Source organism: Hemiscyllium ocellatum, chromosome 2 (genome assembly GCF_020745735.1).
Source record: "Hemiscyllium ocellatum isolate sHemOce1 chromosome 2, sHemOce1.pat.X.cur, whole genome shotgun sequence".
Taxonomy (NCBI): Eukaryota; Metazoa; Chordata; class Chondrichthyes; order Orectolobiformes; family Hemiscylliidae; genus Hemiscyllium; species Hemiscyllium ocellatum.
Window position 1 is genome coordinate 34,901,508 of NC_083402.1, and position 22,711 is coordinate 34,924,218.

At 40.5% G+C, this 22,711-nt stretch overlaps 1 protein-coding gene across 2 annotated transcripts in view; it reads left to right on the plus strand.

The window, feature by feature from the left end:
* The window catches only part of dmgdh (dimethylglycine dehydrogenase), a 140,108-nt gene that overhangs the window by 1,440 nt on the left and 115,957 nt on the right, over nt 1-22,711 (plus strand). For both annotated transcript variants that reach the window (XM_060835719.1, XM_060835728.1), the window contains exons 3-4: nt 6,110-6,208; nt 8,788-8,952. In XM_060835719.1, coding sequence (XP_060691702.1) covers nt 6,110-6,208; nt 8,788-8,952 — 264 coding nt within the window. The remainder of the gene's footprint in view (nt 1-6,109; nt 6,209-8,787; nt 8,953-22,711) is intronic.

Consider the following 22,711-nt stretch of genomic DNA (forward strand, 5'->3'; position numbering starts at 1 on the left):
CCTCACAGCGCCTGAGACCCGGGTTCAATTCCCGACTCAGGCGACTGACTGTGTGGAGTTTGCACGTTCTCCCCGTGTCTGCGTGGGTTTCCTCCGGGTGCTCCGGTTTCCTCCCACAGTCCAAAAGATGTGCGGGTCAGGTGAATTGGCCATGCTAAATTGCCCGTAGTGTTAGGTAAGGGGTAAATGTAAGGGTATGGGTGGGTTGCGCTTCGGCGGGTCGGTGTGGACTTGTTGGGCCGAAGGGCCTGTTTCCACACTGTAAGTAATCTAATCTAAAAAAAATTCTTACAGTGCAGAAGAAGGCTGGTCAAACCCATGGAATTCTATGAGCATTTCCAATGTTCTACCTTTTCCATATAACCCTGCACTCTGTTTCTATTTGAATGATCATCTAACACCCTGCTGAATATTTTAATTGAACCTGCCTGCACCACACTTCCAGGTGGTGTGTTTTAGAGCCTAACTACTTGCTGTGTGGAAAAAGCTTTGATCAAAGCTCATTTTGCAAATTGCTTCAAATCTGTACCTTCTGCTCAATCTTTTTATGAGCGGGAATATTGTCTCTATATCTACTCTTTACAGACCCCTCATGATTTTGAAAACTAATATTAAATCTCTTCTTAGCCTCTCCAATGAAAACAGTCCCAGGTTCTCCAATCTATCCTCATGACTGGAGTTTCTCACCCATGGAATTAACCTTGTAAATCTCTTGTGCACTTTCTCCAATGCTCACATCGTTCCACAAGTGTGGTGCCTAGAACTGTACATAGTACTCCAGATAATGTCTAACTGGTGTCTTATACAAGTTGAACATAGGTTCCTTGCTCATGTATTCTATCCCCCTGCAAAACAAAGCTGTATGTTTTATTAGCTGCTAACTCTTTCTGAGTTGCCCTTTAGTGACTTATGCATGTGTACACCCATTCTTACACATCCTTTAGGGTAGCGTCCTTTATTTTTTGCTGTATATCCATGTTCTTTTTATCAAAATATGTCACCTCACACTTTCTTTCCATTGAATACCATTTGCCACTTACAGTCTACTCCACCAACCGGTAGTGGTTTCGTACTTTTTCCAATCTTCCACACAATTTGCAATGCTTCCAATGTACCGTCAGTAAACTTGGAAGTTGTCCTGATCTTTAATATAATCAAAAAAAGCAAGAGTCCTATAACTGACTCCAAGGGAACTCCATTGCTAACCTTCCTCCAAACTGAAATTTTCTGTTCACTGAAGATAATATGATTATGTTTGTAAAACTGTCTGAATGATTGAAGTACAACAGGCAGAACTGAACAGAACTTGCCTTCATCCTGTATAATTCATGTCCCCAGGGCATCCTAAGGAGCTTTGTGGTCATTATGTTACTGGAGAAGTGAGGTCACTGTTGGGCAAGTCAACACACAGCTAAATTGTTTACAGAAAGTTCCTACAAACAGTCATCAAGTTATTGAACCGTATTTTTGGCCATGATAACTGTCAGGTGAATGTTAACCAGGACACTAGAGTACTCACTGTTTTTCTTTGGATAAGTGCCAGGAAGTCTTTCATGTACCTGATGCTGCAGCAGTTTAACATCTAGAGTATATTGCCCTACAACCAGTATCTTGTGCCATGTATCATCTTCAGATGTAAAGGGATTCTTGAACCTTCATAATGTTTGAGAATGCGTTAAGAATCCAATGCGTTTAGCTGGCATAGCAAAAAGCAGAAGTCGAGTGGTTCACTAATTCATATCTTTAGTTTGTGCTACCGTGAACAAATTCCTGTCTTCTGGCCCAGAGCTTTGTACTTGGGTAAAAGGAAGTCTTCACTGAAGGAGGAAAGACAAAGTAATTTTTTCTAGAGTGTAGCAGGGCTATGTTGTGCAGTTGAAATGACATTCCAATGACAGTAGAAAAGCCTGAATTTGTGTATAATGCTATCTTGTTCACAAGATTTACTTTGAAGAACACTCAAATAGAATTCTATATAACTTTAGAAAGAGTGATTTCTTTTGCTTTCTGTTAACTGTTTTCCATTTTTTTTGGAGAGGGGCAACGGCAGACAACAGACTCCCCTGACGGAATCACACGATTTGACGATCATTAACATTACACGATTTAACAAGCATTGATAGCTGGATATTTCATTAATTAATTTATTATAAAAGCTGTAACATACTGCTGTGTTTTATAAATATGTACATATATGTTCTTTTGTACTTAATGCATCTTTGTTAAAATGTACTACATTTAGCATAGATGTGTTGTAAATGTACAGTCTCTTAAGATTCATTTTGATGTCAAATGTACAGTGTAAATTGAGATTTTTTTTGTAGTTTTGCAGTATGTGCATGTTGCATGGCTCTGTGATACGTTATATGCTCCATTGCTATTCCCCAATTACTAATCCATTCTAATATGTGTTAATTAACTTGTACATTAATATTTTTAATGTATTTTTTTCTATTTCAGCTTATGTTATAATCAGGATAAGTTATACTTCTGAAAACGCTTTTCAGTGTAATATATATATGTATGTATTCTGAAATATTATCCATTATTTGACTTCCCATTTTATATACAATTGAATCTATATTCAGTTGTATTCTAAAATTCCAGTATGATGGCCAGTTAAATAAATACATGTAAATAAAAGCTGCTGCGAGTAGTGCAAAAAGTGTTTGGTTATTTCTGAGAAAATTGCCAGTTCCACAATACAGAATTTCTACCAAAATGTGCTTTCTTAAAATACTATAAACATCAGTCTAGCAAGGGTAAACTTGGTTTAATTCAGAGTGAGGAATTTTTATTTCATAATTGAAAGCAAAATCAAAAATTTATGATGTGTTTGCTCTAAAATTGTATACAAACATTTTCCTCAATTATTGGAAGTGTAACCAATTTTTACACAAGTCGAATAGAGAGTGTGTTCAAACCTCTTCACAAGAAGGAATGGAGGATTGGAATGCTAATAATTCTAGAATCACTTCAGTTTCAGCACAGACTCACTGAGCTGAGTTGCCTCTTTCTGTGCCGTGATTACTCAATTGACTCTATATCGCCATGTGATTATAGGAATGAATTGGAAGAGGCTGAAGAGCAGGTCATCAGGATATGGTGAAGAAATGTGAGGGAAGTAATAAGGGACAGCCAGCAAAAATAAATCTTGAATATAAGTGACTGATTTGCTAGGCCAATTCAGAGAGCAATTAAGAGTCAGTTACATTGCTTTGCATCTGGAGTCACATACTGAACAGGCAGGCAAGGACAGTAGATTAATAGATTTCATTTGCAAAGGATCATCAGTGAATCAGATGGATTTTTATGAAAATTGGGTGATCTTCTCAGCACCATGTTAGCTCCATATTCCTAATATATTTAAATGCAGTAGTTACATGATGGGATTTGAATTTAGGTTGCTCACTTAGGAGGCTCTATTACTCATCTACTAACACAAACGCTATCGTTCGGAGAGTAGCCTGTTTCAGATTCAAATTCCAAAGCTGGATTCCTAACGTGTCTAATTTTCAAGAACATAATTTTCAATTTAATGTTTTTTCAAAAAAAGTTGGAGCTTTGATGATTTTCAGCATATTTATAAATATGATGAAGTATTGTTTACTAATTGAGCTATTGGAATATAGCATGATCTAAAACTGGTGAGACCATTAAAAATAACAAACAAGCCACTGGGAGCAATTCCTAAAGAGACAGAATTGAAAAGCAGCAAAGTCATACTAAACATGTACAGAAACAAATACAGATAATGCTGGCGAACCTCAGCAGGTCTGGCAGCATCAGTGAAGAAAGAAACAGAGCTAACGTTTCGATTCTGATATGACTTCTTCAGTATAAAACCTTGATCAGAACACTATTGTGCATAGTTTTGATCTCTAGAATATAAAACAAAACAGTTACACTCGAGAATGCTGTTCTCATTGGAGAAAAGAAGGTTTAGGGGAGATTTGATAGAGGTGTACAAGATGATTAGGGGTTTAGATAGGGTTGATAGTGAGAACCTTTTTCCGCGTATGGAGTCAGCTGTTACTAGGGGACACAGCTTTAAATTAAGGGGAGGTTGGTATAGGACAGATGTTAGGGGTAGATTCTTTACTCAGCGGGTTGTGAGTTCATGGAATGCCCTGCCAGTATCAGTGGTGGACTCTCCCTCTTTATGGTCATTCAAGCGGGAATTGGATAAGCATATGGAGGTTATTGGGCTAGTGTAGGTTAGGTAGGCTTCGGTCGGCGCAACATCGAGGGCCGAAGGGCCTGTACTGCGCTGTATTTTTCTATGATCTATGTTCTAATGTGTGCGATAGATTAACATGTGCGATAATAGATTAGATTAATCAGGCTGGGGCTCATTTCCCCTGAGCTAAAAGGTGGGCCAATGATTTGACACAGGTCTTTAATATTATAGAGTCCTTTACTCAGTAGAAGTTGATAAAATGTTTCCATTGCAAAGAGACCCAAGACTAGCATCCACCAAATAAAGTGAAATAATCTAGAGTTTGGAAATCTGCAGTAAAATTGAACATGCTGGAATTATGTGGCAGACTTGGTATCATCTGTTGACAGAGAAACAGAGTTAACATCTCAGGTTGATTATTGCTATAACCAAAGCTGAGGATAGATCATTGACCCCAAAAAGTAACTTGGTATCTCTCTGCAGATGCCACTAGCCCTGTTAAGTGTTTCCGGAATGTTCTGTTTTCCGGCTATTGATGAAAGATTGTCACCAGAAATTCAAACAAGGAATTCAGAAAGAGCATCTTACTCAGTGTACTTGAAATATGGGATGTGATTGAGTTGAGTGAATTTATGGGAAGATGGATAGATACATAAAGGAGAAAGGAATGTGCTATTCTGACAAGGTGAGATAAAAACAGGTTGGAGGAGGATCATGTCTAAACACATTGTACATTCCAGGTCATTTTAAGTAATTACAAACCATCAGTGGATTAGAATTTTTTTAATTTTGTACTTACTTCCATAATTAATTTAACGGTCCATTAGAGATTTAGTTACATAGCTAGATTAGAAAAGTGTTTGAATTGTTCAGGTACTTTAAATTTGCTGTTCTGAACCCTTGGGATGAGCTTTTGTTTGTTTTGAATGTGATCAATAGTTTTGAGAGTGTCTTTTTGTTGATGAACTTTCATCTATTTCATAGTGTTAGAAAACTGCAGGTTCATCATGATCTTTTCCTGATAATGGTATTTCCTGTTTTTATACACTAGAGCAAGTTATTGGATTTACATTCTGCCATTCACATCCACAGAACATCCCAAAGTGAATTTCCTTTTGAAGTCTGGTTACTGTTTTGTAGGCCAATGCAACAACCTTTCATACAGGAATGTCCCACAAATAGGGATGAGATAACAGCCAGAGGTTTTTGTGAGATAAACAATCTGTTGTGAGGGTGGTGATATTGATTGGGGGATAGAAACCAGCAGGACTTCTCTCTATTTACTCAAATAATATCACGTATTATTTTACATCTACGTAAACAGACATATATGAGCTAAATTTAGCATTTCTGAAAGATAGCCCCTCTGACCTCACAGTACGCCCTAGTACTGCTCCAAGGTATCAAATGTGTTGAAGACTTGAAGTGGGCTTTCAGATTGTAAACTGAGAGGCTCAGAGATGAAAATGCTACCACTGAGTAGGTAGATCAGATTTTACGGCAGGCAACACTATGAGTAGTTTGCAAGTTAAAATTGTGGCTTATTTTCAATCATGTTACAGTTCACAAACTAAATTTCACAACCTACACTGCATTTTCAAGTCATTTTGGAACATAGTCTCCCAACATGGAGCTTTAGCTAATTGAAACATGTAACAACTCAATAAATTCTTTGTAATATATAATAAAAGTTATGCAAAATGGAGTGAGGCTCTGGCTTAGAATAATTAATAATGGCCAATGCTGTACATTTTCTGCACTTTTATAGAAATAGTTGGAAAATTCCTTCTCATACCAATAAGTCTTCACTAACCCCCTTTGAATTAGATGTCTGTCTAGTTTCCCTTAGGTAAAGATTTTCAGCCAAATTCATTTCTGCTTTTTTTTTACTTGCATCTTAATTCCAAATACTTGTTTTTTTTTGCTTAGGCTGGTTTAACAACATATTTTCATCCTGGGATCAATTTGAAGAAAATTCATTACTACAGCATCAAACTTTATGAAGCTTTGGAGGAAGAGACTGGACAGGTTGGTGCCTCCAGTAACCTGTATGTTCACTCCACCATCCATCACAGTATATTCAAACTAGATTTCTCATTGCTCATAGCAAACTGATTGGACATTGTCAACTTTATTTAGAGAGTTTGGAATGCCAGGGTCATGGGGAAAAGGTGATATAAGAGACATTTTAGCTTCACCAGGAGTAATCTGTAAAACTATGTATTTTCATTTATTTTTAGAATGAAGAAAATCCAGTCGAGTTCTGTAGGACTTTTTAAATCAAGAGATCAGATTAGTGAGGTCAGCATAGATGGAAAAAGAAGAAGAAATGTTAAGCCAATTTGAAAACACTGGCAGATAGCAAGAAGCAAAGGAAATTAGATTACTTACAGTGTGGAAACAGGCCCTTCGGCCCAACAAGTCCACACCGACCCACCGAAGCGCAAGCCACCCATACCCTACATTTACCCCTTACCTAACACTACGGGCAATTTAGCATGGCCAATTCACCTGACCCGCACATCTTTGGACTGTGGGAGGAAACCGGAGCACCCGGAGGAAACCCACGCAGACACAGGGAGAACGTGCAAACTCCACACAGTCAGTTGCCTGAGTCGGGAATTGAACCCGGGTCTCAGGCGCTGTGAGACAGCAGTGCTAACCACTGTGCTACCGTGCTGCCCACAACATGTGTTTGATCATTCCATAGATGCAGCGTATGAAACAGACAATTAATCAATCACCAATAGTTTGAGGAAGGTAAAAGCTCCAGGGCTGGATATACTTCATGCAAGAATACCTAAAGTAAGCATCAAAAAATTATTTTGTCCTTATCACTGAGATTAAACGTATTGATGTATTGTTAATGTGGCACCAGAGTTCAGAAAGGTGCAGAGGGTCTCTGGTGAATAAAATACTAATGCATGAAGTCTTGCATCAGTTATGGCAAATATAGTCGACAGAAGATTTGAGCTAGAGTTGTACTTCCCATCATATTGGATTCGGCTTTTGTGAGGCTATTTAGAGTCCACACCAGATATCTAAAAGTTACTGATAATTACTGTTTCTTGGGGAACCCTTTCACAAACCTACCACTTGACTCAGCAGAACACATGGAGCAGCACAAGGTAGATGCAGGCAGAAGGAATCCATTACCAACACTACTGAAAGAGATCAAGTGGTATTTTAGGATTAGTTGCTGGTTCATCATTTCAGGCAATTAGCTCATTTTATTGTTTTTTTTATGTCTTTTATTACTGTAGCGAGTCTGATGAGAAGAGGACCTTGGTGTTTCACATTTTGCTAACTGTCTTGTAACTGCATTCTGGGCCGGAGGAGGAGGACAAGTAGCTTGGACGACAGCAGAGAATAGGGCTAGCAACCAGAACAGGGAGGAAGAGAAAGGCACAGCAAAGGAGGTCATATTGTCCTTCATTTTAGAAGCATGCTGAACTAAATAGTTGCCATAGGGATTTGACTAGACTTGAAGGATGGTTAATTTCAAGAGACTTTTTGTGATGGTGGGATGTATGCCCTATGGGAGAAAGCCATTGTCTGTGCTACTTGTAACACAGTATTTGACTTGGATAGCGATATAAAACTGAAATTTTGGATTGGTTGGATTTCTTTTCCAGTTTTTTCTACATGGGAAAGTATAGATCACCATTAATGTGCAGCACTGAGATAGTAAGTCCAACTCCCAATTTAGTGGCTTTAATGCCCCAGAACAGATGATAATTCATTAAAAAATCCAGATCTACATAAGATAATGCAAAGTCATTTCTGCTTGAGAGAATATTTGAGCCCAGTTTAGACTTATTTCTTCACAGGTTTTAGCACTGTATTTGGGACAGAGACAGCGATAAGACCAGGTTCCACCCTTTCATGTATTTGACCCTCAGTAAGATGCATGGGAAGTATTGCTTTTCAAGTTCTTAAGTGTAATTTTTCACTAACTCTGTATGATCTGATGGATGAGCATTTTCTCCAATGTAGATGCCAGCAATGTTCCCTCAAAGATGTGTGGTCAATGTGGTTGTGCAGCGACCTGGGCTGAGGCAGTGAATGTGGTGGTACAAAAAAAAAGGAACTGCAATATTAAAGAAATTGCTTACTCACTCTAAAATAAAAAATGAGAGGGGCACATTGGTTACAATTTCTGTGAATGATATAAAAGCAGAGCATATTCACAGCCGCAGAAGCTGTGGAAAACGTTCACATGGCCACATGAATTAGATTGATCATGAAATGTAAAACCAATCCTGCAAGTCCATTCATTTCTGTCATTGGAGACGTAGCTTTCTTATAACTTGGTTGCACTTAAAATAGCAGAGCGCTTGCCTCTGACAGACGGGTAAACAAGCTAATGGCAGAACTGCTGAATAAACCACTTGCTATATTTGCAGCGTTAAATTCTTCATGTAGTTGTGTAGGCACTCCTCCAACAAACAGCAGAGACCTCCTGAATTTAACAGACAAAAAAAGCAAGGTGGAAGTGAAGTTGGGCCAGAGAAGTTTTGCTAATAGTCTCGCCAAAAATGTTTGTGACATGCCAGAATGAACCACAGAGACATTCTCAGTCATTGCTTTGGGATCACTTTCCACAGGCAGTTGGCTTTCACCAGCCTGGCAGTATTCGGATTGCTACCACCCCGACCCGAGTGGATGAATTTCATTACCAGATGACCCGGACACGATGGAATGGCACACCACAGTTTTTGATTGGGCCCGAAAAGGTGCAGGAACTCTTCCCTCTGATAAATATTGACAAGGTAAACTGGCTCTCGGTTGACTTCATATTAGTCGATCATTTTGCTGACGTATCATTTATTTTCTTTTACCATTTTACCTTGAACTACTTATGTTATGTAAGCAGTTTGGATATTATTGCCAATATTTATAAAAGCTTTACCTTGAACAGTGTTTTGCAATATACTGTAGAACATCTTCCACTTACCCTTGTAAGGTCTTGTCAAAAGAAATGTGTTAATATTTAATACCGGTGTTAGCTGCATGAGAGTTCATGAGTATCTCCCAAACAAGCAGAATTTCCTCTTATAGTCAGTTTTAGTTTGCATGTAAATCTTAAGCAAACATCAAATGTTTCGGAAGCTAGGCTTGTGTAGCTATTTTTTGTCAAACAAGGCTTTGCTCGTTTATGGAAAAGCACAGCAGGTCAGGCAGCATCCAAGGAGCAGGAGAATCGACGTTTCGGGCATGAGCCCTTCAGGATTTCTGAAGAAGGGCTCATGCCTGAAACATCGATTCTCCTGCTCCTTGGATGCTGCCTGACCTGCTGCGCTTTTCCAGCAACACATTTTCAGCTCTGATCTCCAGCATCTGCAGTCCTCACTTTCTCCTTTGCTAGTTTATGTCCATTTAAGTATCTAAAGCTTTCTTGACAGGGTGGATATGGAAAGGATGGGGAATTCTAGACCTGTATACATATCAGGGCTATTCTATTAGAGACATTGGAACTCTTTCCTTGAAAGAAGATGGAAGGAAAGTCTTTGAATATTCTTCAGGCAGCAATAGATAGATTTTTGGCAAGCAAGGGGATGAAATGTTGTCATGCGTAGCAGGAATGTAGAGTAATCAAGATCAGCCATGATCTGATTGAAGGGTAGAACTAGCTCAAGGGATTGAGTGGCCGACTCCTGCTCCAAATTGGTATGTTCACGCAAAACAAAGTGGTCCAATATTTCCAGCCATTGGATTGTTGGAGATCACATGTGTGACAGAAGATGCACATCAACACCCTGTGGAAGTGCAAAATGGAACAGACTTTGAACAGACTGAGCAACTCAAAACCCAAGATGCTGTGTCCATCAGCAGCAACTTCATGGTCTGCAATATCCCTCACTCTACCATTACCATCAAGCCAGAATCAACACTGGAGGGTGCAGAGGTAGATGGCTGTGGTTGTTGGAGGTCAATCGGCTCAGCTGTAGGACATCTCGGCAGCAGTTCCTTAGAATAATGTCCTTTGCTACGATAGAGGGTAAACCCCTCTGCTAATTTAAACCAGCAACACAGAAAAGATTCACCCCGTGCTGTAATCTGTTAAAATTTGAGAGGGAAAGAACTATCCCAAAAGTCACTATTTCAAGTAAAATTAACAGCTTTATTCCTTAAGTCTAACAGAGAATATTAACTAACAACTATTTACAACCCCTTTCTCTTAAACCTATCTTATATCTCCTCCTCCTCCTCCACAATACTAGTCCGATAAAAAAGTCCCTGTTGCGATTTACAAAAGAAAAAATCCCTTTTCAAAACCAATTAACTTTGCCGAGTTTCCTCTTAAATTTTTTCTGTAGATTCTCTGTCCAGATCGGTTTTTATGTTCTGCTGTACAAACTTCTTCCACAGACAGGTACCTTTAGGAGAGCTCTTAAACTAGCAGTCTACATCTGTTGGCCTTTTGGCAGTTCTCCCACTCCCGCTGACTGTTCAAAATGTCTGATATTTATACCCCAAAGCATTGGATTGTTTCATTGATTTTAATATTATCAAAGTACTAAATTCAAACTTGATTGGAATTCGGTATCTTGGGGCATAATTTAAACTGGTTGGCTGAATTTAAATCTGTTTTTGTCTCATAGCAATCCAGCTACTGCTAGCTGTTTAGCCAAATGTTACATTTAAAATTTTCCAGTACTCTGTGTGCTTGCTAAGTCTTTGCCAGCCTTTCACCTCTCTTAAAGGTACAATACACACACAACATCATAATACCTTGACCCAGTCATTTTCAGTTGCATCATCAATGACCGTCCCTCAATCATCACATTGTCTGTAACATAAGACTCCAGCAAAATTGTCTCATGTTCTTGTCTTTAAAGCATTCCAAGAATGTAAGAGGATTGTGATCCATGTACACAACCATCTCCGACACATTGTTCGTGACATACACATTAAAATGTTGTTAGGCCGGTGCCAAACTCAATTGTCCTTTCTCAATCTTAGAGTATTTTCTCTGGTAGATGTTGAGTTACTTTGTCCCATCATCATCTTCCTGTGGCAGTACAGCCCCAACTCCTATGTCATCAGCATCGATGGCAACTTTAAAAAGGTTTTGAAAAGTTTAGTGTAGCTAAAACTGGCGCAGTGGTTAATATTGCTTTGAAATGGTCGAATGCCTCCTGGCATTGTTCTGTCCACTGAAACTTTGTGTTCTTCTTCAGCAAATCAGTTAATGGTATCACTACACTGCTGAAATTTGGAATAAACTTCTGATAGAATCTGCTGAGCCCTAAGACTCGAAGCACCTCTTTCTTTGAAGTTGATCGTGGAAATTCCTCGATGGCCTTCATCTTTGTGTTCTGTGGGGTCAACCTTCCATGACCAATGTTATCTCCCAAGAACGTCACCACTGCTTTCGCAAATTCAGTTTAGTTTAAGTTTATTACCAGTTTTGCGTCTCATAGTCATTCAAAGAGCTCTGCCAACTGTACCATGTGATCTTTCCAGGGCTTACTAAAGATCACTACATCGTCCAAATAGACTGCACAGTTTGTTAAGGTTCTGGATCAGTGGTGCTGGAAGAGCACAGCAGTTCAGGCAGCATCACAGTTTGTTAACGCAGCCATAGCTCTGTTCGTAAGCCTTTGGAATGTGACCGATGCGTTCTTCATTCCAAAAGGCATCACTTTAAACTGATATAGCCCACTTGGGGTTACAAAGGCACAAAGTTTTTCGCCTTGTGTGGTAAAGGTTCCTGCCAGTAACCACGCATGAAGTCCAACTTGGTGATGTGACTGGCTTGTCCGACTTTCTCAATATAATCCTCCAATCTAGGAATTGGATATGAGTCTGAGTTTGTAACAGCACTGACCTTCCAATAAACCACGCAGAATCATTGAGTCCCATCTGATTGGGGAACTAAGACAATTAGCGAACCCAACTCGCTCTGGCTCGGTTTGATGATGTCCTTGTCGAGCAAGGCCTCCCCCTCCATCTGAACCTGTCTGGCTTTGAAAGGATTAAGCCAATAGGGGTGTTGTTTTATCAAAGCAGTATTCCCTACGTCTACTTCATGTACAAAAGCATTAGCCCTCCCCATCTAATTCTTAAATATGTTCTTATACTGCAGTAACAAATCTGTCAACTGCATTCTATGCTCCTGAGACAGATAGCTTACTAACCAGCCCCATTCCTCAAGGACTTCTTTATTTCAAAATCTATTTTGAGGCACATCAAAATCCACATCATCTGGATTTGATTCCCTACTCCGTGGGACAGTTACTAATACCTGTTTCTCCAGCTCTTTCTCTCTAGTATAACATGGTTTCAACATGTTCACACAACATACCTGATACCTTTTTATTCTATCTGGCATCTATCCTAGGCAGTTCACCTGACTCAACTTTTTCTCAATTTGATAGGGACCACTAAACCTGGCTTTGAAGGGATCTCCTGTCATTAGTAACAGTACTAACACGTTATCCCCTCGAGAAAACATCTGGTTCTTAGAGCTTTTATCTGCCACCTGCTTCATTCTATGCTATGCCCTCTTTAGGTGTTGTTTAGCTAATTCACCTACTTGATTTAATCTCTCCCTCACCTCGGATACATAATCTAAGTGTGAGACCTCCAAATTTGGTCCTGTCAATTTCTTTTTGATTAATTTCAAACAACCTCTCACTTCATGACCAAATATTAACTTGAAGGGAGTAAACTGAGTAGTTTCATTTGGGGCATCTCTAATGGCAAACAATACGAATGGATACCTTTTTCTGAACCATTCGGGTAATCCTGACAGTATGCTTTCAACATGGTCTCTAAGGTTTGATGACACTTTTCTAAAGCTCCCTGGGGTTCTAGATAATTGCACTGGATTAAATTCCTGTATACCTAAGCTATCCATAACCTCCTTAAAAAGCTTAGCAGTAAAATTTGACCCTTGGTCCGACTGAATCTCTCTGGATAATCCATACCGTGTGAAGAAAGCTACTAACTCCTCTCCCACCTGTTTTGCCTTGATACTCCGTAATGGAATTGCCTCCAGAAATTTCGAGACCCATCCATTATGGTTAACAAGTTCTGGTTCCCACTTGTAGTTCTAGGGAGTGGACCTACACAACCAATTATAACCCATGTGAAAGGTTCTACTAGTGCGGGAATTGGCAACAAAGGTGTTGGTTTTATTATTGCCTGTGGCTTACCTACCATTTGGCATGTATGACACATATGGCAAAAGTTAATGACATCCTTGTGCATTCCAGGCCAATAAAAATGTTTTTGTACCTTAGCCTGAGTCTTTCATACTCCTAGGTGACCTCCTACAGGTAGTTCATGTGCTACCCGTGACACCTCCTGTCTGTATGCTACAGGCAACACAATCTTATGCAATCAGCCCATTTCACCTCTGCACTAACCTGCCATGGTCTCCATTTCTGTCTTAGGATTCTCTCTTTCAGATAATAACCTTTGAATATTCTCTGCCTCCTTTTCAGAGTACACATCCACATATATGTCTTTTATTGTCTTGTCTTGTTGTTGCAAGTCTCTTAGCCTTTCAGGACTAAACACTTCTGTCTGACCCTCTGTCTGTACAGGGTTTTCCTGCACCATTACATCAAACAGGGTGTCTGCTAACTGAACCTCAACTCCTTCATTTTTCTCTTTATTTTTTGCTTTGTGCTGTGACTTATGATAGTGCGATCTGGTTACTACACAGTCTGAGAAAATAGCAGGATATTTCTGTTTTTTTATAATATATTTTTAGTAAGAAAAATTGATTTTTAAATATTACAACAAATACAAAACAATGCAATTCAAAACAGTACAAAAATAGTACAAAACTAAACCCAAATAATAAAAAAAATCCCCAACCCACCCTCTTATATGAATGTATACACATATATAGAGAAGTATAAAATTTTTTAAAAACCTAAACTAGCTATTTAACTAAATAAATAAATACCTAACAATAACCAAATAAGTAATAATAACTCAGCCCAGCCAAACAAAACATTCACAGTTCCTCCTCCCTGGATATTGGACTCATGAAACACAATCGTTACGGCTATATAAAAGCCCATGTTAGTGTGGCAGATAAACCTGTGTCCAGGTATTTCAAAAAGGGTTGCCATGTCTTGTAAAAATTCTCAGTTTTGTGGTGTACCATATTTGTGAGAAAGTCCAGGGGAATATCCTCCATAACAATCTTCCGCCAACCCGACAGGCCTGGGGGATTTTCTGATATCTAACCTAGCAAGACATTCTTCCTTGCACAAAATGTAAGAATATTGAAAAGTTTTTTCTTATGCGAGTCTGCAGGAAATACAATGGGTAGGCCCAAAAGGAGCGAAATAGGGTCCTTCTCCACCCCTACACCTAAAATCCTCTCCATTGTACCCACCACAGCGCTCCAATATGTTTGAAGCCTGTCACAAGACCAAAGACAATGGGTAAGAGTACTCGTATAGACTTTGTACTTGGGACATGCTGAAGATACCCCTGGTTTAAATTTTGACAAACGGTCTGGGGCTAAGTGGACCCTATGGAGAATCTTCAAATGTAAAGCATGGGTCCTATTGCAAATTGATATCTTCCTTGCATTCTCCCAAATATCCTCCCAAGCCTCTGAAGAAACTTCAACACCCAGCTCTCTTTCCCACATCTTGCAGAGTCGATCAGACTCATCTGAGGTGGCACCCCCAATTGGTGATATAAAGTACTGACAGAGTGTGTACTCTTAGCCCTTAGTACCCCTCTTTCTATGTCAGATTTGTAGGGATCAGTCAAAAGTGTGGTCTTTTTTTGAATAAAATCCCTAACTTGAAAAAAACGAAAGAGGTCTCTATTAGGTAACTTGTACTTCCGTACTAACTGATCGAAGGACATTATTACATTTCCCTCAAATAAATCATCCATGCAAGATATACCCCTAGCTGCCCAATGTTTAAATCCTGAATCTATCATACCCGGTTGAAAACTCGGCATACCCACTAAAGGTGTAAACAAAGACGTTTTGCCAATATTACCTTCCCTCTGCCGAATTGCCCTCCATGCTTTAACAGTATTGATGACAATTGGGTTATGGCAATATTCCCTAACTGTCCTCACCTTGTCCAAAAACAGCAAACTGGTAAGGGGGCACCTTACCTGGGAGACTTTGATATCTAGCCATATTGAAAGAGAGATCCACAAACCCAATCACTCACGTAGGTCAAAAGTGAGCTTAACTGGTAATTTTTAATGTACGGAATGTCTACTCCCCCCAATCTGTGAGGCAACTGCAGTTTGACTAATTTAATGAGGGGCCGTTTACGGTGCCAGATAAAGGAGCTGAACTAACCATTCAGTCTCCTGAGTGTTTGTTTATTCAAAATCATGGGGAGCATCCATATAGGGTATAGCAAATGAGGGAGAATATTCATCTTAATAAGCGCTATCCGACCCAACCGTGAGACTGGCAGTGCCTCCCATCTTTGGAGATCTTGTTTAATTTTTTAAAATAATTGAGTAAAATTAGCTTTGAACTGCCAATCCACAACTTGAGTAATGAATATGCCCAAATACACGAAACCCCCCTGTGACCACCTAAATGGGAATCTATAGTCACTCTCAAGAGACAACTCTTTCATAAGACCACCCACAGGCATAGCCTCAGATTTAGCAAAATTAATCTTATACCCTGAAAAAGTGCCAAACACGTGAATGCATTGTATCAGGCAAGGCACTGAGACTGCTGGATTGGTCAAGAAAATTAGAACATCGTCTGCATACAGCGAGATCTTATGTAATTTTGACCCCACTTCTGGAGCTGATATATTGAGATCCCCACGAATAGCCTCTGCCAACGGTTCAATCACCAATGTAAAATGTAATGGTGAAAGGGAACAGCCCTGCTGGCTGCCCCTAGAAATATTAAAATTGCTTGATCGTACCCCATTGGTAATGACCGCAGCGAAAGGTACACTGTAGAGAACCTTTAACCATCTTATGAAAACTTAGCCCAGACCAAACCGGTTTAGAGTATAGAAAAGGTACGGCCATTCAACTCGGTCAAATGCCTTCTCTGCATCTAAAGAAATCACCAATCCCTATATTGACTGCTGTCGGCATGCTTGAATTACGTTAAGCAGCCTCCTAACATTATTGGAGGATCTGCGACCCTTTATGAAGCCCGTCTGATCCTCTTTAATAATCGAGGGTAACACAGTCTCCAGCCTTAATGCGAGAGCCTTAGAGAGGATCTTAAAGTCCACATTTAAGAGCGAGATGGGCCTGTATGAAGCACAGTCTTCTGGATCCTTCCCTTTTTTAAGGGCAAGTGAAATATTGGTCTCTCTCAGAGATGGTGGGAGACAATCATGACTGTATGAATCATTAAACATATTCAGCATCAGGTCTGACAATATACTTATAAATTCCTTATAGAATTCACTGGGAAGTCCATCAGGACCAGGCGCCTTTCCACTCTGAAGCTGCCTCACAGCTTCCTGCACTTCTTGCTCAGATAATGGGGCATTGAGAAAGGACTGTTGTTCGGGAATCACACCCAGAAGCTTCAGATCTCTAAAAAAGGATTCCATTTTGGCCTGCCCCTCCTCACAATTCTCAGACTGAGGTAACTTAGAGTAGAATTTCTGGAACGCCACATTAATCTTTTTAGAATCACATGTTAGGTTGCCAGACCCTTCCCTAATCGCTGTAATGGTTTGTGGGGCACTTCTCTTTCTGGCAAGGTATGCTAAGTATTTGCCTGGCTTGTCACCATGCTCGTATAACCTTTGCTTTGCAAAAGCCAGCTCCTTCTTTGCCATCTGTGTGAGCATGGAATTTATTGCAGACTGATGTGCCGTAATCCTCTGTCGTTTGACCAACGAGGGTTTGTCAAAATAGGCCTTCTCGGCTGCCTTCAACCGTGCTTCAAGGAGACGCTGCTGCTCACCCTTCTGCTGCTTCCTACTGGTGAAATATGAAATAACTAACCCCCGGCATAAGCTTTGGCAGTTTCCCAGAGAACAGATGAGCTATCAATCGAGTCTATGTTGATGTCTAGGAATGCCCGAAATTCCTTCGAGAAATACTCCACAAACGTACTGTCCATGAGAATAAAGGGGTCCATTCGCCAGTACCTTGAATCCACTGTAACATCCTTAATCTTAACCATGAGGTACACTGGAGCATGATGAGAGATGGCAATATTACCAATCATATAGGATGCCACCAGATCCAGGGTTACCGCAGAGGTCAGAAAAAAAATCAATCCTCGTGTGATATCTATGCGGATTGGAGAAAAATATGAAATCTCTATCTGTAGGGTGGAGACACCTCCAGATGTCCACCAACCCTAATTCCCCACACAAGCCCAATAACTGTTTAGTTTGTACAGAGGCTATCGGGGGACCTTTAGGCGACCTGTCTACTGTGGGGTCCATGAGGCAGTTAAAATCTCCCCCTATAATGATGTGCCAAGACTTGAGACTTATCAATTTAGAAAAAGCATCTAACAAGAATTTAAGAGGATGAGTTGGGGGACAATAAATATTTAAAATGCCATATTCTTCCCCATTTATCAAGGCTTTAAGAATTACAAAACTCCCAAATGTGTCTTTAACACATTCCAGCAATTTAAATGAGAGATTTTTCCTAACCAACATAGCCACTCCCCTACTTCTGGTATTAAATGATGAAAAATAAACTCTGTCAAAACCATTCTGCTGTAATTTCAGATGTTCCTTGTCATCCAAATGTGTCTCCTGTAACAAACCAATATCCACCTTCTCCTCTCTCAGACTCAAGAGTACCTTCTTCCTCTTAATTGGTGAGTGACTTCCCTTGATATTCCAGGTACACCATTTAATCAAATCATTAGCCATAATCTTCTGCAATTACATTTAAATTCCAGAGAAGAGGAACCCGAACCACAAATTGCTGAGCCTTAGTGTCGCAAGGTCCACCAAATATAAAAATTACATAAACTGAAACCACTACATTGAACAAACATACGAAATTATTAAAAATAAAAAACAACATAGCACTGAGTAGGGGAACTCACCCCTTGCCCGGGGGGGGGGCAACTACCCATCCCGAACTACCCATAAATAGGCATCTAACCATCTCAACCACCTTCTCCCAGCTAGAGCCACATCGCAAGCGCAAGCTAAAAAGAATAAACACCCCATAGAATATCAATATAAAAAACATTCTTTTATATAAAAAAGGGGAGTAAATACCCCACCCATCCTTTGGTATGTCCTAACTTAGAAATTTAAAATGTAGATCTTAACCACCGCCACACATAGTTTGAACCAAATTATTATCAACAGAGGAAAAAAAAAGGGGGAAAAACAAAGCTCCAACTGGATTTCCTCCATTTCTTTTACAGAATGATAAACGCATACCCAAGCAACAAAATTTATACATACAATTGTTTAAATTAGGTTAGTTTGTCCACAAAGTCTCTTGCCTTCTCCGATGTGTCAAAGAGATACATGGATCTATCTAAGGTGATCCGAAGCACTGCTGGTATATCAGGGAGTACTGAATCCCAAGCTCCTTTAGTCTTCTCTTGACAGTATCATACGATTTTCGTTTCTGGATCACCGCTGCTGAAAAGTCCTGAAAAAAACATGATCTTAGACCCCTCGTAAATTAGGGCCTTTGGATCCTTCCCCTGGAGCCTGGAAGTCTCCATGACTCTCTCCTTATCCCAGTAATGATGGAACTGCACCAGGAAAGGACAAGGGCGTTGACCCAGACCCGACCTCCACGCTGCGACCCGGTGAGCCCTCTCTATCTTCGATCCTCTCATGCCAGTCTCCAAGTCAAAGAATTTCGGAAGCCAATCTTCAACAAATTCCGTAGGCCGCTCACCCTCCTTACCCTCAGGCAGACCCATGATCCAAATGTTTTTTCTCCTGCCCCTGTTTTCAAGATCATCCACATGGTCACACAAATTACGAACCTGCGTCTTCAGGGCTTGGATCTCTTCCTCGAATGAACTGGCATCAGCTTCCACCACTGTGACCCTGTGCTCCACCTCATCCGTCCTCTTCTCCAGGTCTCCCCGCTGCTGCTCATGCTTCTGCAGCATGAGAGAGGCTGGAGCCAGCTTCTCTTCAATTTGTTTCCCAACATCTCGCGAGATTTTGAGAGCTGGTTCACCAGGTCCTGAAGAGTAATCAGCTCCGAGGCTGCTGCAGACTGAGCTGCAGGCCCGGCATCAGATGCTCCTCCTCCCTTTTTAGGCATTTCTGGACAGCTGAAAATACAGGTAAGTCAATTTTTAAATGTTTCTTGGGGCTCCACAATCTTTCCAACACCCTAAGAAATCCTGATGACTTGGGTTGGTCAGGTTAAAGGACCGGGTAAAAAATGAGGTCTGCAGATGCTGGAGATCACAGTTGAAAATGTGTTGCTGGTTAAAGCACAGCAGGTCAGGCAGCATCCAAAGAATAGGAAATTCGACGTTTCGGGCATAAGCCCTTCATCAGGAATGAAGGCTTATGCCTGAAACGTCGAATTTCCTATTCCTTGGATGCTGCCTAACCTGCTGTGCTTTAACCAACAACACATTTTCAACAGGTTAAAGGACCGTCCTGCTCCTGCTGCGATGCGAAGCTCTGCAGTGTGATCTTCTCAGATCGCTGCCATCATAGATCCCCCAGGATATTTCTGTTTTAACTCCTCAGTTTCTTGGTCTTCCTTGAGCTTCTCCACAACAAGTGGTGTCACTCCCACCTTGGATCCTGCCAAATCATTGTCAAGAACAAACTGAATTTCTGGAACTGACACTCTCCCACTGAGACTTCCCCAGTCTTGAGTTGGCACTCCAACCTGATTTTACACAGGGGAATACTAAATTTCTGTCCATCTATCCCACAAATTACCACACTCTTGGGTAACAGATCCGAAAGAGTGCACATTCGCTCATCTCTTATTATCAGCGATTGGTTAGATCCTGTTTCTCTCAAAATTATAACTTCTTGTCCTTCTCCCTCTTTTCTTTCAAAGTAAACTTTACTCACAAAGGTGAAGTCATTGTAGAGATCAGGAACCAACCCTATACCCAGCCCCTGCCTAGGCTGCACATTCTCCTGTAGCTCCTCGGCTCTTCTTGGAATCTCCTTTACTATTTGGTAAAAGCTTTGGCTTAGCTTCTTTTACCACATCTTTTCCCACAATGCCTTTCCTTAATGACCAGCACTGTGATTTTACATGTCCTGCCTTCTGTCAGTGAAAACATCTTTCCCCAGTGCCCTTCTGAAACCTTTGGCACTGTAATTTTATGTGTCCCACTCTATTACAGTGAAAACACCTGAGGCCTTTTGACCTACTGTTGGGAAATAAGGCAGGACAGGTGACTGAGGTGTCTGCGGGGGAGCACTTTGGGGCCAGTGACCATAATTCTATTAGTTTTAAAATAGTGATGGAAAAGGACAGACCAGATCTAAAAGTTGAAGTTCCAAATTGGAGGAAGGCTAGTTTTGATGGTATTCGGCATGAACATTCAAAAGCTGATTGGGGCAGATGTTTGCAGGTAAAGGGATGGCTGGAAAATGGGAAGCCTTCAGAAACGAGATAGCGAGAGTCCAGTGACAGTACGTTCCTATTAGGGTGAAAGGCTGGTAGGTGTAGGGAATGCTGGATGACTAGTGAAACTGAGGGTTTGGTTACGAAAAAGAAGGAAGCATACCTCAGGTATAGACAGGTTAAATTGAGTGAATCCTTAAAAGAGCTTAAAAGCAGTAGGAGTATACTCAAAAGGGAAATCAGGAGGGCAAAAAGGGGACATGAGATAGTTTTGGCAAATAGGAGTAAGGACAATCCAAAGGGTTTTTACAAATATGGTAAAGACAAAAGGGTAACTGGGGAGAGAATAGGCCCCCTCAAAGATCAGCAAGGTGGCCTTTGTGGGGAGCCACAGGAGATGGGGGAGATACTAAACAAATATTTTGCAACAGTGTTTACTGTGGAAAAGGACATGGAAGATATAGACTGTAGAGAAATAGATAAGCCTGACATCGGTAGTCTGCAGGCTGTTGGAGGGAATCCTGAGGGGCAGTATTTGGAAAGGCTAGGACTGATTAGGGATAGTCAACATGGCTTTGTGCATGGGAAATCATGTCTCACCATTTTGATTGAGTTTTTTGAAGAAGTAACAAAGAGGATTGATGAGGGCAGACCGGTAGACGTGATGTATATGGACTTCAGTAAGGCATTCGACAAGGTTCCCCATGGGAGACTGATTAGCAAGGTTAGATCTCACGGAATACAGGGAGAATAGCCATTTGGATACAGAACTGGCTCAAACGTAGAAGACAGAGAGTGGTGGTGTTGTTTTTTAGACTGGAGGCCGGTGACCAGTGGAGTGCCATAAGAATCGGTGCTGGGTTCACTACTTTTTGTCATTTATATAAATGATTTGGATGTGAGCATAAGAGGTATAGTTAGTAAGTTTGCAGATGACACCAAAATTGTAGGTGTAGTGGATAGCGAAGAAGGTTCCCTCAGGTTACAATTGGACCTTGATCAGATGGGCCAATGGGCTGAGGAGTGGCAGGTGGAGTTTAATTCAGATAAATGCAAGGTGCTGCATTTTAGGAAAGCAAATCTTAGCAGGACTTCTATACTTAATGGTAAGGTCCGAGGGAGTGTTGCTGAAAAAAGAGACCTTGGAGTGCAGGTTCATGGTTCCTTGAAAGTGGAGTCGCAGGTAGATAGGATAGTGAAAAAGGCATTTAGTATGTTTTCCCTTATTGGTCAGAATATTGAGTACAGGAGGTCATGTTGCGGCTGTACAGGACATTGGTTAAGCCATTGTTGGAATATTGTGTGCAATTCTGGTCTTCTTCCTATCGGAAGGATGTTGTGAAACATGAAAAGGCTCAGGAAAGATTTACAACATGTTGCCAAGGATGGCGGATTTGAGCTATAGGGAGAGGCTGAATAGGCTGGGGCTGTTTTCCCTGAAGTGCTGGATGCTACCTAACCTGCTGCGCTTTTCCAACAACACATTTTCAGCTCTGATCTCCAGCATCTGCAGTCCTCACTTTCTCCTAGAATATTTGTTTATATCACTACCTTCTCTTCTAATCTTCATCATGTTAAATCACAGCTTCTCGAATTCAAATTGTCTCTCTTTTTACTCAGCTAAGAACCTTCTCTCTCTTTCTTTTTCCTCTCTCTCTGTTTGTCTCTCTCTTCTCTCCCTCTTCCACTCTCCCTTTCTTCTCTCTCTTTTTCTGAGCTAAGAACCTTGTCTCTCTTTGCTGTATCTCTCTCTCTTTCTTCTCTCTCTCTTTCTCTTTCTCTCTCCCTTTGTTTATCTTCTAACTCCATTTTCCTCTATTGTAATTTAAGTTTTTCTACCTCTACTGCACTTGTCCATTTCTCAGATACACCTAAGTGTTTGAGTAACTCCCTTACAATTTCAGCTTTACTTTTGTCTCTGGTTAAACCCAAATCTAACTTATTTGCTCATTCTAAAAGTATGGTCTTTTTCTTTCCTTCTAAACTTTCTTGGCAAATTTGAGAATTATCTTCAAATCCCAGAAACTCTTTAGAAATGTTAAG